Source organism: Mizuhopecten yessoensis, unplaced genomic scaffold (assembly GCF_002113885.1).
Source record: "Mizuhopecten yessoensis strain PY_sf001 unplaced genomic scaffold, ASM211388v2 scaffold11085, whole genome shotgun sequence".
Classification (NCBI taxonomy): Eukaryota; Metazoa; Mollusca; class Bivalvia; order Pectinida; family Pectinidae; genus Mizuhopecten; species Mizuhopecten yessoensis.
This window is the reverse complement of record NW_018408872.1, coordinates 148,797-163,942: the sequence shown is the minus strand read 5'-3', so window position 1 is coordinate 163,942 and position 15,146 is coordinate 148,797. Positions and strand designations below refer to the sequence as shown.

General features: G+C 33.4%; 1 protein-coding gene across 1 annotated transcript; it reads left to right on the top strand.

Annotated features, from left to right (window-relative positions):
* Positions 1 to 534: 534 nt before the first annotated feature.
* Positions 535 to 14,784, top strand: LOC110465510 (uncharacterized RNA-binding protein C365.04c-like). Its single transcript, XM_021521395.1, has 5 exons — positions 535 to 605; positions 2,627 to 2,714; positions 5,592 to 5,972; positions 8,451 to 8,545; positions 8,998 to 14,784. Exons 1-5 carry the CDS (start codon positions 585 to 587, stop codon positions 9,145 to 9,147), a joined length of 735 nt encoding a protein of 244 aa, XP_021377070.1. The 5' UTR covers positions 535 to 584; the 3' UTR covers positions 9,148 to 14,784.
* The last annotated feature ends 362 nt before the right edge of the window (positions 14,785 to 15,146 follow it).

Genomic DNA, 15,146 nt, shown 5'->3' with positions numbered 1-15,146 from the left:
TTATGGCACGCCATCCTGTAATATGTTTATACTTCATGGAAAATCATTTGACCTTAAGGGCAAAACTTTTTGCCATTATGTGTAATCGAAGCTAATTTACACATAAGGTCAAATGATTTGCCCTAAGACTATAAGATTTCACTTAAAGGGCAAATCTTTTGACCTCGAGTAATTTATGTATTTGTTTACAGGATGGCGTGCCATACATTATAGCCTCAAGTAAGCGAAACAATTCAAACTTGTCCAGTTCAGATAACAAAAAGAACCATGCAAAGATGGTAGCGATAACAGGCCTAACTGCATTTTCTTTGTTTTTATCAGTCTGTTGCAATAATTTTAACCAAAAATATTTTTTGTAACTCATGCTTAAAACTTTGAGTAACTCCCACATGTCTGAGATTTTTATATGATCTCCAATTATTACTAATGTCGTAATGCATGAACCGAAAGTAGTTAAAATTTCACGCATGGCTGGTAACAGCCAATAGGTGGCGTTACATTTGCAGCAGTTCTCTAGATTTGACATTGAATCGAGCTTCAAATCCGCTGTGTTCCGAACGGCGTTCAGAAGCACACAAAGCGCAATGGATAAACCAGCTGCGAGCGTAAGTTATATTTTTTCTGGAATCAAATGATTTCTCTACAATACTACTATGTTTATGTCATAGTCCTGATAGATGTGTTATTCAAAATAAGTTTACTTTAGTGATTTTCAGAATCCACTCTTACTTCGTGTATAAAATCAGAATTTCGAACTCGACTTCAACTCAAGGAAAATGCTGCTTGTCACGCTGGGCTTGCGTAAAAAATGACGAATAAAGACGTAAATGTATGCATTTCTTGGGTTTATTAAAGACATATACCGGATTTTTTACCTTTAGATCAATATTTTTGGTTATCGTGTTTCGATGAGACGCCGCCATGCAAGGGCATGTGCTTTCACACGTATACCACCCTTTCAAAAAATGTAAATGGGGCACCAAAGGGGGTTTGTAGGGTTTTACATTTAAATGTCTACACGTGAGCTTACTTAGAAAAGTAAAGTAGTATGTTTGAGATGTAATGAATCAATTTGAGTGAAATTCCGCATTAAAATCTTCAATATTTGCATCGGAAATATTTACATTGACTTCTCAACTGTATTTACTTTCAAAGAGTCCTTCAGGTGCCCCGACGGTTTACTATCGATTTTTTTCAAACCCATACACTTATAGTAAGAAAATCCTCAAAACAAAAAACACATTTGTCTCCATTGTTTTGAAACTACAGTGCAGTGAATATTTTTTTTTGTATTGATTAAACATTCACTTAAACAGCAATAAACAAACAGACACAAAGAGTTTGGTTTTCTGTTAAAAGAAACACTCCTCTTCTTTTTCTGTAAAGTGCAGTCACTGAAGTAGATTCACACTCTGCATGAAACTCCATAGCAAAAGCTAACTTTAAAGTTTAATACCTAAACAATTGAGTGATCAAATATTTTTTGAATGTATTGTTTTATATTGCAATAATTTGATTAATTTCATGTCATTTGATCTGTGATGAATCATTGAATGTATCATGGAGTCTAATGTATAAAAAATAACCATAAATGAAGAAAAAGCAAATGCTCGAAAAAACAAAGTATGTTTATCCCTAATGAGCACTATATTTCAGGGGAAATCCTGGAATTTGAGAGCAGTGGGCCATTTCAGCAATTTTTAGTCAATATCAAAATTAAGAGGGGTCATTCTATGTAAAATTAAAAGAAAATTGGAACATAAAGGGGTCAATAGCATATGCCCCCCTCCAGGATTATTCCTGTATTCACAAATTTGTTTTGCAGGAAGTTTCATGGGTACTGAGCCATCCTCAAATTCCAGGGGTAAGTTCACTTTCGCTCTCTACACCACTGGAATATATATATATATGTCATAGCAAAATTGAAGGCTCAGTGTGCGCCACCTTGTTGATCAGACAAGAAGACTAGTTTGATCCTTTGAAGGACAGGTATCAGCCTAGCGATTGGTCAGGTTATTTTACCCGAGACCAATCAAACAGCCATCTTTGTGCCTTCAATTTTGCTATTACATATTCAAGGGGTGCTGAGAGTGAAAGTGAGTGAACCCCTGGATATCGAGGATGGTACTCACTACTAGGCAGAAATGTTGGGAAATTTTTCATCTGGTTACTGTGACATAATCTTAAGTTTATAATAATAATACTGGACGCAGGCGAATGACTATGTATCAAGATCACATGTTTCACCAGCTTCCAGGCTGATGCCCTAACAGTGAATAAGTTAATTATTGTCAAGTTCATGTTTGTAAATAATAACATTCTGGTTGTTCCCAGTGCTTATCCAATCAGGCTTTTAATGTTATGTAACTGGAGAAGAAATATACGATGCCAGATCAGAACTCAAATTGTGGTGCTTACATTTATAGATATATATAAGACATGGATTATTTAAGGATTTCTTTTGAAAAAATATTGTTATAAATTTTCATGAAACATTCATGTTATATTTTCACCAGTGTAGCTTGAATTGCTCAAATTTTATAATTGACATCGTTTAATTCTTCCACTTGAAATTGATCACAGTATATTTTAAAATTATTAACTTAATATTATCTTTGATTTACAGATTCCTAGTCCTTCTGGCATAGCTAGGAAGAATAGAAGGCAAAACTGGTGGGCAGAACGTAAAAAGAGTCGTGACGAAAAACGAGAAGGTAATTATACATATATTTTTTCTTAGTTGTTGTATACATTTATTCCAGCAGTAAGACTTCTGATACTAATTAATATTCACTTACACTGGCTATCAGGTTATTGATACAAGTATCATTTATATTAAATTTTTATGTGTTTTGTATCCCCACCTACTGTAAATTTTCTTGTCAATCCTAGAACATGTTATCACCTCCATGTATCCAAGATTGATTTTTTAGCCAGGCATAGCTCATGATCACAGTCACTCATTAAAAGTTACTTTCTTCCTGTTCTCGGAGCTTGACTCCATTTTCGACAACTTAATAGCCCTTGGAAAGCTTGAATAATGTATTGTTAAATTTATTTGATTAAGCAATTGAAATTAAAATTTACCTGAAATGCACATAACTGTTGTTTTGGCCTAACTGTCAAAATGTATGCTCTGTCTGCAAGTAATTTTGTGTACAGTTTTCCTGGAAAAAAAGGAGCAAATTGCTCTGAAAAAAATTACAATTTGTTCACACTATCATTATATATTGTATAGTGCTTTTATATTTCAGCCATTTTTGTAATTCTGTTCTCATTCTATGTTTCTTGAACAGGTCTAGTACAGTCTACGGATTAAGCCAATAGCTATAATGAAATACTTCACAGGTTGATTTGTATGATCAAGATGGTATAGCATCATGTCAGACTTCTATTTAGTATAGTTTCCTATGTCCCTGACTATGCCCTTGACTCCTGGATACTATACTTTACTCCGGGAATAGGATAGTAAACATCAATCCAGGACACTAGACCTATATGCTATTAGCCTATACTTAACTCTTTCTGGGATCAATCTAGACTTGATCACTACTGTTTATGGGTAGTTTCCCCTACAAAAGAAAGTTCCCGTGTTCTTTGAAATTACCCCAGCTATGTGCTTCAAAATTCCCCTACTTCAACAAGAAAATAGCGTTTTTTTTTCAAAATATTTCCCCTTTATGTTTTTTTCAAAATTAAATAGTTCAAATGCATTATACTGCTTTATAAATTATATATACATTTTCTTCACATACTTTGAACAAGTTCTACAGTTTTAGGCTTAAAATTGTTTATAAATTGAAATATACCGCACACATGTATGGCAGACAAAACATTTCTTTTTATCTTTATGACGCTATCCCTTGAATCAAAATTTTGATTTCCCCCAAATCTGAAAAAAGGGTCGATTCCCCTAAAACCTAGATTGATCTCTGTCCTTGTACTATATTTGACTTTAGGATATACTGTACCATTCTCGACTCTAAGGACTATACTAGACTTTGGAATACTACATACACTGTACTCTGGAATACTATACCCGGTATTTTATTATTTGACTCCAGGTACTATACTTGAACCTGAAGTATTATTCTTGATTCTTATTCTTAACACTATGCACTTTGTACCCTAGGGACTCTGTATCGAAATTACTTGACACTTAAATCCTTAATAAAAATAGTGCACTTGATAGCAGGATTCTATACCCGACACCAGGATACTATACTTAACACAGGGATACTATACTTAACACAGGGATACTATACCTGACACCAGGATACTATACTTAACACTAGGATATTATACCTGACACCAGTATACTATACCTGACACCAGGATACTATATTTAACACCAGGATACTATACTTAAGAACACCAGGATATTATACTTAACACCAGGATACTATACTTAACACCAGGATACTATACCTGACACCAGGATACTATACTTAATACCAGGATACTATACTTAAGAACACCAGGATATTATACTTAACACCAGGATACTATACTTTATACCAGGATACTATACTTACTTAAGGTCGCCTAGACTTAAGAACACCAGGATACTATACCTGACATCAGGATACTTTACTTAACACCAGGATACTATACTTAAGAACACCAGGATACTATACTTAACACCAGGATACTATACCTGACACCAGGATACTATATTTAACACCAGGATACTATACTTAAGAACACCAGGATACTATACTTAAGAACACCAGGATACTATACTTAAGAACACCAGGATACTATACTTAATACCAGGATATATACTAAACTTAACATGGGGATGCTATATATACCGTAATAGTGGGATACTATATACTCAACATTAGGATACTTATATATACCGGTACTTGACTCTGGGATACTATACTTGACACCAGGATAAAATACTTGACACCTGGATACTTACAGTGTATACTTGACATTGGTATGCTATACTTGTCTCTGGGATACTTATTCTATCTCTGGATACCTGATTATGACCTGGCTAAGGATCTACTACAAACTTTACTCTAGGATAATACACACAATTTGGGATTCCAATTTTTCTGGTCTTTTTATCTTACATGAAAAAGCTTAAAGTCTCATTAATAGAGTTAGGGCTTTCTTCTATAATATAAACTTTATTTGTTTGACAACAATTATGAAACAAGTTTTTACAACTTATACTAACCACTCTGTTGGCCCTGATGTTAGCGTGTGAGGGGAAACAGTTTTACTGTGGGAGCAAACCGGAGTACCCTGAGAAAACCCACGCGGTCGGGCAGGTGCCCCCATACCTTTTAACGTCCGATCGGGGAATCGAACCCCAGCTGCTCATGCCTTGGTGACAAGCAAGTGCTCTATCCACTGCACCACCCAACCACCCACACTTCTATAATGTTGGTTACAAGACATATGAATTATAAAACTTTGTTTTCAAAAATGATTATCTGGGGAAATTGAAAACAAAATCCTAGAAATGAAAAATAGAAATAATTGTCTTTTTGTCAACGTTATCCAGAAACTAGCTGTATATTTGTCTTTGATTTGAATAGAAGTTCAATTTTAGCACAATGAAATTTTCTTTGCAGGTTTGAGAAAGTTGATGCCTGATAATAAGATGCAGAACAATCACACAACTTTAGTGGAACAGAACAACAAGGGTGGATTCAAGACCAGTGTAGCGACTAGGAACGCATTATCACAGGCAGTGGTGCCTGGCAAGATGAAAGTAGAGATGAAATCGCAAACTAAATTAAATTTCAAAACTGTTAAATCTAACGCAGAAAACTCAAAAAAAAAGAATAACAAGGTGAAGGTCAAAGAAGAGGTCAAAGAAGGGTTACCCAATGTGCATATAGCCGGTGAGCAGACATCATCCAAACACATGGCCAAGGCTTATGTACTCTTTGTTGGAAATCTTCCATTCAACATTTCAAAAGAACAGTTGGAAGAACATTTCAGAAAAACAGGTAAGATAAGTCATCTAAGGAAGTCACTGTCATCGTCATTATTACAAGACAGTATGAATAATAACTTCTACTTATCATTAATATCAGTATGCATTATGATTTCTACAAATCCATGTGATATTCATCAATGAGTTATGTATTCCAGGCCCCGGTTTCACAATTATGTTAATTCAAAGATTTGCAGATTTGTTCAAGAGGGATGATTTTTTGACAGGGATCACTCGCCTAGTGTTGGGAAATCGGTTGAAAATTATAATCGATCACCGGTTGGAATCGGATCCCCTATCCGATCCGATAATCGGTGAAATAATCGGTTTACTTTTTTCAATGCGTGTATGGAGAAATTATAGTTTTGTAGCTTTTGGCTTCCATTATAGTAAGAAATAAACTATCTGTCTTCAGTTCCATGTATTGCTTGTGCTTACTTTGTATTCTGTTGTAGTATATGTACCCTCTGATCCCTTATCACCCTCTGAAGTATGCTAGTTAGCTTAGCTTGTAACATAACTGCATGGCGAGCATGATAGTGCTTATGTGTATGGATCACTAACCAGTCCCTTTATGCACTATGGAAACTGGGGGTTCTAACAAATAAAGATAAATTGCTTTTATTAGTCAACTATAAACATTAAACAACTTAATTGAGCTGATACACAGTAACTAAACTACTGAGTACTGACTAAACATTTCTTGACTAGACAGTTCTTGAAATTTCTTGTTTTAAACATTTATAAATTTACTTGACTAGACAGCCTTCTTGACCAAATCATTTGAATAACACAAATCAACATACAAGCCATACATGTAAAAGTTTGAAAAGCTAACACATTTAAAATTACTCAAAACAACTCCTTGCAAATAACTATCTTGAGCTACATGATAAAATGTTCATTTTCAACTAGGCTCGGAGGCATCACTTTCCCAACGATTAGTTTATAAAGTGCGTTGTCTATCCTTTCTCTTCGTTCTTGGCTCATAAAGTAGATCCTGTCACAATACCACTTCGTTTTGTAAATGCTGACGAAATTGTTGGCTGGACTAACTTTGTATCAGCTTTGGCTGTGTGTGATTGTGTCGATTTTTCAGACGGCAACGTGTGTTCACCATCAATATGAGCTCTGAAATTTGTAGTGTTTCCTGAAAATGACAGAAGCAAAAGCATAAAGTTATTACTTTATAAGTATGTGTGGCAAGCGTGCTGCTACAATTGAGTTTACAAACGTATATACTACGTCAGAGTACGTCAGCTTACCCATGTTTCTGTATATCTTCCAACACAGACGACAAACGGCTTGGCTTGTATCAAGATTTTGGCGTGTAGGTGGTTCATCATGTTTAATTTTGTAAAATCCCAGTGGCGCGTTCGGTTACATATTATGAGGTTCGTTCGTTTCGGTACCTTACCCGATGATCGATTGTTGATGTTTACCATCGATCATCGGCATCGAGTTGCTATAAACGATCGCTAATCGATGCTTGCCGACCATCGTCCCAACACTACACTCGACTGTGTTACTGTCAATAAAAGGTTCCATGTAACAACTCTGAATAAATGCCTTTATTTTTATTAAACTTCCTACAAATACTTTAACATCCATTTCCCCCCCTTTATCCAGATCTGAAATTCTATATGGCTACTAGTGGTTTGCATTATGACATGTAATATGACTCCTTATAAATGCTTCGATATTCATCAAACCTTCCTCAAATACTTTTCATAGTCATTGCTCTCACGATCAGGCTACAAATGTAGATGTTGAACTGGGTCAGAAAATGAATGTGGCTGCCACTACAGCCATATTTGTAGCTCTCAGTTTGATAACTAAACCTTAAATATCATTTCATGCACACGTTCAGTTTTATCTTTCATACCAAAATCAATATGGCTGCCAGCAGCCATCTTTGATTTGGGCAACTGAGGTGGTTTCTGTTCAATTTTAGTCTTTAAATTTAAAACTGAAGGGATGCTTTGATTTTCATGAAACTTGGCAAATGATTATTACTGTATATTTATTTTGTACTTAGTTTGATTCCAGGTCAGATCCAGAATTAATGTTGTTGGGCCATCTGTCTAATTTATTACATTCTTTGAACATGCAGTATCTCAAAGTTTTCCCCGTACTATATGTAGGACTTCTATGACTGTGTTTCAGTCTGTTTCTAAAAGTCTTATTTAATTGGGACAAGTTTGGGTTTCTTTCTCATCTAAAAAGTACTTACAGTAAGCTACACATTGGTGAATTTTAAAACATTGAAATTCAAAGGGAAATGCCACCATTTTCCCATTAACCATGACTTGGCCTTGGGTGACTGGAATTGCTTGTTGTATTGTTACTAAGATGGTGTTTCTATATACCGAATAACAGGCTATATAGCTAGCAGCCTGTGTACATATGATCAATCTATCATTGTGAGTTGCTTGTACTTTTGACAGAAATCACAGAAAAAAACACTAATTTTTCTTTTTTATATCTTAAGGTGGTGTAAAAATGATCCGGATTCCTAAGGAAAAAGGAACAGACAAAGCCAGAGGATTTGCTTATATAGAATTCAAAGACAGAATTAGTCATGGGGTATGTGAATTGTATCACAAAAAGTTGTCATTGTTATGAATGTATTTAACACAAGATATCATTGCTTACTTACATGTAACATTAAATAAGAAAATGTTGATGTCCCAAAGGGACATAACTGCTCCATATTGTGGGGTCACAAACTTTGATAGTCATCTAATTCAAATCTGTCGTGGTTGAATACTAGCCATAGGGGTTTAGAATAAAAAGCCACCGTAATACAATGTATAACAGCTGTATCACATTAATGACCAACTTTGTGTTCCATTTGTGTTTTTGGATTGGGATGTGGGTTGATCAATTTTTCCTACATTTATGTAATTTCCTAGGTACACAGTATTAAAATTAATTGATGGTATGTTGGAGCATCCAAAACAGGAAGCAACATACGAAATGTACCAACTTTTTCAAATAATTTACCTCAATTTATTTAAGTTCATTTTCTTTTTCAGATTGCACTCCGCCTTCATCAAACCACCTTAGCTGGACGTAAAATCAATGTAGAATTCACTTCCATAGGTGGGAAAAATAAAAAGAGGTTGGAAAAGCTCAAACTAAAAAATCTGTCAAAGGCGAAGTTCAAAATGCCATTGGAACACTGACCTTTGTTGTGATGTCAGATTTAATTATGTGTTTGTGAATGAAAGAATAACCTTGTGTATCTCAAATACACTTCAATGTTAATATGTGAAACTGTGAAGGCATGAAAAACTTTCCACTCTCTGGTATTGAGGAATAGATTTCTCGGTGTAACATCTTATGTTCTGGGGGTAACCTGAAGAAAAGATTGTTGTTGTTGTGCGAACCAAACTGTCCAGATTAAGATGGTTCAGTGTATTGAAATATGAATTGTTGAATATTTCTTTTCTTCAAATGATATGAATTCATAATGTAAGAAACTCTGTGCTGATCTGGACAAAAGGTCTGTGACTATATGTGAAACGTTTGCCTTGTATTTACTTCAGTATTTAAACTGCAAGAGAAAATATCCACAAATTTTCATGTTACACAGTATCTCAAATGAAATTATCAGTAGGTTATTACATGTATTGGGATCGGGATAATTTAAACAATGTTATATTCATTTTGACTGTTGAATTTTAATCACGACACTTATCTATGTATTGTCATCCCAGCATCTCTGTTCCAAAATAATTCATCACAAAGAAACCTGAAATAAGTACGGGGTTTTAAACTTATGTGAACTTCTTTTATTGAATGATAATTTGAATAGTAGACAAGAAGGCTTGCAGTTATAACAATAAGGTAGTTCCGAGTCTGGCCAGATTAATTGGTCACAGGAAATATATCAATCATAACTGCACCTTCAGTTGTACGCTGGAGTCAGTCATTTACATATGTTGTGAAATTGAACTTTCAAGGCATGTCTTGGAGAAAATAACCTTTGACAAGTAACTAACAGCATAGGTACTGTCAGAGCTTAGCATGGAGAAGACAGATTGAATGAAGCACGGAATTAGATGCTATCTAAGTCTGATGGAAGTGTAGTTATATTTGTTTCCCTATCCTCAGTACTTATAATTTACATATTTCTGTAATACGTAGGCTACAAAATGAAAGAGAAGGTTATCTTTGAGCACATCAGGATGGTCATTGTTGAGTTTTAAAGATGCCACTTGCTGAACATTACAAACCAGAAGTAGATTTTCTTCAGTTGAAAAGCATCTGCATATTTGCCAACAAATAATTAGGTTTATCTTGTTAAGCCTTTTATTTCAGGCTGTCAAACCTGACTCTGCTCTCATAGCTTTGTTAAACAGAACTTCTACCAGCTATTATCCTCCAATTATAATGTGATACAATTCAGGATGAATAGGTGGTTGGTACTTTGCTGGTTGATTTGAATACATTGTTTTAAAGTACTGTGCATTTGCTTCATGTTACAAATGTATTGGAAGTAATTAATATTTGATAACATTGCATAAGTGAATATTGTGTAGCTGTTTTCACAGTATGTTTCAGGTACCCTGCAGACTGACCATGGTTTTTACCTCTTACCCTTACAACTTTATCCCACTTGAAAACTTAAACTTCCCATTCAAACAAGCCAATTATTATCAGCCTATTTCATAGGCAGGTATTAAAAGCAAGTTTTAATCGGAAAGTATTATTTTAAAAGATCTAAAAATATAATGAAAAATTGGTACAATTGGTCTGGACAGCTATATAGCTATGTTTGGTGATTATGGTAATTTCAAAAGGTGGCCCTCAAAAAAAAATGGAAAACAAAATCGTACCAACCTACCCCATTTTTTTTAATCTTGTTACCTGAAACATACATATTTTTAGCCTTGGTGAGTATTGAAAAATTTAAGCAAGGTAACTATGCTACGCTAATGTATGTTGTTGTGGTTATCAATGAACTTCGATTATGTGTAGTTTGCATGTTGGTATTAAGAATTTAATACAGGTATCAATACATATGTGTTGATTAACTTTTACTGAAATAGATTCATAGATGTCATATTTTAGAACTTTTTCTTTTTCACATATTTATGGATTTCCCCTATAGGTAGATAATCCATTGTTCCATTAAATGGACATAAAATAAATATAATTTAGCTAGGTGCAACAGTATCAGTTTATGATAGTTTAAATACAAAAAGTGAGAATTTCCAAACATGTGAAAAAAAATTGTATCCTAATATGAAAACAATTCTTTGTGTCATAAATAATCATCCAGAAGGAGTGACATACCCCAGTTGTTTCAAAAATCAGTTTTCATTGTTGTCATCATTTAACAGATAATGTAGCTTTAGATAAGAAACATTTTATTTACAACAAATCAATATCTGCTATTAACCATACCCAGACTTTTTTATGATATTCATTTTGAAAAATAATTACAGGTTTTTGCCGTTCATATTCATGTTTCTGTAAACTGCAGTTGTTTACATGTATTACCACAAACAAGTGTTTTTTTAGATATGTCATGTGTCATTAACAATAGATAAAAACACTTTATAATTGGATCAAGTATTCACTTTAAACCCTTTTTATTTTATTTACAGGTACAATAATGTATGTTCCTTAATACAGGTTATATTGACTATGACAACACTTTATTTTCAAAGATAGTATTTGTTGTTTGAAATGAGTGGTGTGTCTTTTGGCATAGCATGTGATTGATGATATCACTGGCTGTCCAAATTTGAAATATGAAAATGGATATCTGAATTCAAATCCTGTCTAAAAAACAAAATACGAAATACCTCAACTCAAACTGTGATTTTAATTGAAATATGACTATTTATGAATATCAATAATAACTGTACATTTTGTTGTATGTGTATTAAATGTATATATCTAATATATACACTCATATAATATCATTTCCATTGATTAAATAAATGAATATTCATAATTTAATTGTAACATCACTTTTGCTAGTTGCATTTTCAAAACATTGGTGAATGATGTAAGTTGTGATCACAGTTCAGGTAATTAGATTTGTCCTGGCTAGTAGCGGTGTTAAATTGTGTTTTGAATAGTGGGAAAATAAAAGTCTCATTGTTGTATGAAAATTAAAGTTTTGGCAAATTGCAGTTGAATATTGTAGGGGGAAAACATGGGGAAAATTTGAAACACAGATTTTACATTATCAAATTGAATCATCTTTTTTATTATCTGGATACACTTACTTATTATGCCATCTAAATTGTATTTGTTAAAAAAATTTGATGGCAAATTATAAGAAAGACAAATTTTTAAAACATTAATAAAATTATGAGAAACTTCACATTTTTTTCCGGATGAAACTAACTGATTGTCTTTTTTCGTTGACACTTGGGTATATTTCACCCAATTGCTTACTCCTTACAATGAGTGGGTTTTATTTTTGTATATAAACCTAGTGGATGTCTTGCTTTATAATGCAGACAGCATTTGATTAGTGAGGATATTATTCACCTAATTAGCATTACTATTCTTGCTGGCAGAGATATCTGACTATACTTCAGTATAGCTAACCTGTTGGACAGGAATATTAATGTATCCTTAAGAGGGGGTATGTGTATATATGCTGGTCGCAGGGAGATTTGTTAGGCCTTATCTGGCCAGTTCAATGTTTTTATATAAAATTAACCTTTCTGATATTTTCACAAGAGTTGGTCCTCTCTGTTCAGGACTTCAAGTCCTGGTTGTGGAGCCAACCAACAATGATATACATGTACAAGTATTGGTAGATTTAAAAAAGAAAAATCAATATAAAAAAGCCTGTATTATGTGGTTGCACAAAGTGCCATATTCATTTTATAATTTACATTGACTTTGATTACTTGATATAAATAATACGTTAACACAACTTTCTTACAGTAAAACACATGGACATTGTCTTGTCATGATAATTATCACAATGCTTTGGCATTATGATATCAAAGTTAATGTAATTTACATATGCAAGACTAAAAAATATCATATTGCATAATTGAGATATATATGTAGGCTACATGTATATCTCAATTGTGTTGCTTAAAAAAAACGAAAAGTGTAAGTAAATGTGCTTGTAATCCTATTGAATTATGCTGCAGGCCAAGTTTCTTCTACGAGTCATTTGTAGTGTTGACCTCCATGGCCACTGAAAGATTATATACATGACACAAGACCTGGTACTGACTATTCCCAGAAATTTAAATGCTGAGGAGTACATGTCTATCCAGACATAGCCATGTCATTCGGCAGATATCATGACATCAAGAAAATTACAACAGTTAATAAATGTGCATCCCACATAATTTGAGCAAAATGCATTTTATGTGTGTACATGTGTTAAACAGAAATGTTGTTTGCTGTACTATAATAATGTTTAAAAGATTATTTTATCTTTGAAAAGAATCCTTCCTGGCAAATTAACTTGATAACATGCCATACTTTAAGTCTTGCGGGTTAGTATGCGTACAACTAATCTTTTTTACATCAAAGGTACACCATCACACTTTTTTGTGAGTGTTTGGTGTGCTGAAGATAGATGAATATGATGATTAGATAAACACATGAATGATCGGTTGATAGATTCCTCTTCAGTCCTGTCTTTTAAATGTCTTTTAAATGTTATCCCATGCAAGCAAGTTGACAAGGGTATACTTTTGTCAGAGTATCGGTTAATCTAAAGAGGAAAGATCATACGACACACCACTTCTTACCTTTTCTATCTGTTATTATGACGCCTGGTACACAATAGCATTACCTTGGACGGTAACATTCTAGAGATTTAGTTTAGTTTTCCATTTGAAAAATTTGTTTGGAATTTGTTTATGAATTAAATTTTGTCTGAAGTAGACACATTTTTACCTTCTTGACCAATATTTCTGAAATTTTGGCACACATGATCAATACTTCGGGTAATAGTGAATGTGATTTATTTTGTATTTTAACTGTTTTATTTGAGTCATACTCCTTTTCCTATTCGTTTTAATTAGCCCATGGCTTAAGTTCTAGGTCATGTTGACCTGTGTTTGTGATGCAACATGGGTGAGAATGAGTTTTTGAGATCCTCTGATGGAGGGAACAGCTTTATTTATAAACAGCATGTACAGTAACTAGTGTGTAATGGAGAAACACCATTATAAGTATATGCTTAAGTGCTTTATAATCATGGTGCATTAAATTATCACATGTAAATGTTGTAAATCTGGTTTTGTTTTCATGGAGTATGTACTATACAGTTTCCTAAACGCCTACATCAGTACAAACTCTAGACTACATCTCAATATTTATACAGTTTTATAAGGAAAAATTAAAACATCAAAATGTTGTTTCCAAGCCAATATATTTTTCTGATCTCTGAAGAAAGATGTAATTTTGAATTTCTTTATTAAAATTCTTACTTTCCCATTAATGTTTTCAAATGGGACGATGTTAAAATTGTAAACACTATGAAGGGGTTAATATTTGGGACCTTTGTTCATAAATAAGGTCACATCCAGGGGTCAATTGAATGATCAGTTTACAGAATGCATATAGCTCATAGGAATTACAGGTTTAAATTTTGAACATTTTTACCTCTAAATGAAATGATTAACTTTGGTTTTGTGTATCTAACAAATTGATTGTTATTTTGTTCTTGCCAGAAATCAATAAAGTTAATTAAAAAGTTATCAGTTATCCTCATTTTGTAAAACTGTACAAATTTGAAGTACATGATTATTTTTGTTTGTTTAAAACACTCCTATGACTCTAATTTGAACTCTTCACATTGAAGAATAAATCATTGTACTACTGATGTTTTTTGTGATTTGTTTTTTCACTGTTTTCAGTTTTAACAACCTAGCCCAAGATCACATGATCATGACCTTGCATTGATTATTGTAAAAAAAAGCCTAATAGAACTCCCACAAAATCATGGCTAAATTTGGATTGCAAATCATAATATTTTTTTTTAAAAGTACGTTTATATAGACTTATCAGTTATAAGTAAAAAAAAAAGTAAGTGGTACCCTTCGAACATGTTTTGTATTGAAAGCTGGTCGAGATATTGCAGAGTTTCTCCGACTTGAATCCTCACAGCCGATACTACTCGACTGGTGGAACATTGAAGGTGTTGGTACCTATTGTGTTGTTATGGATAACACTGGTACAGACC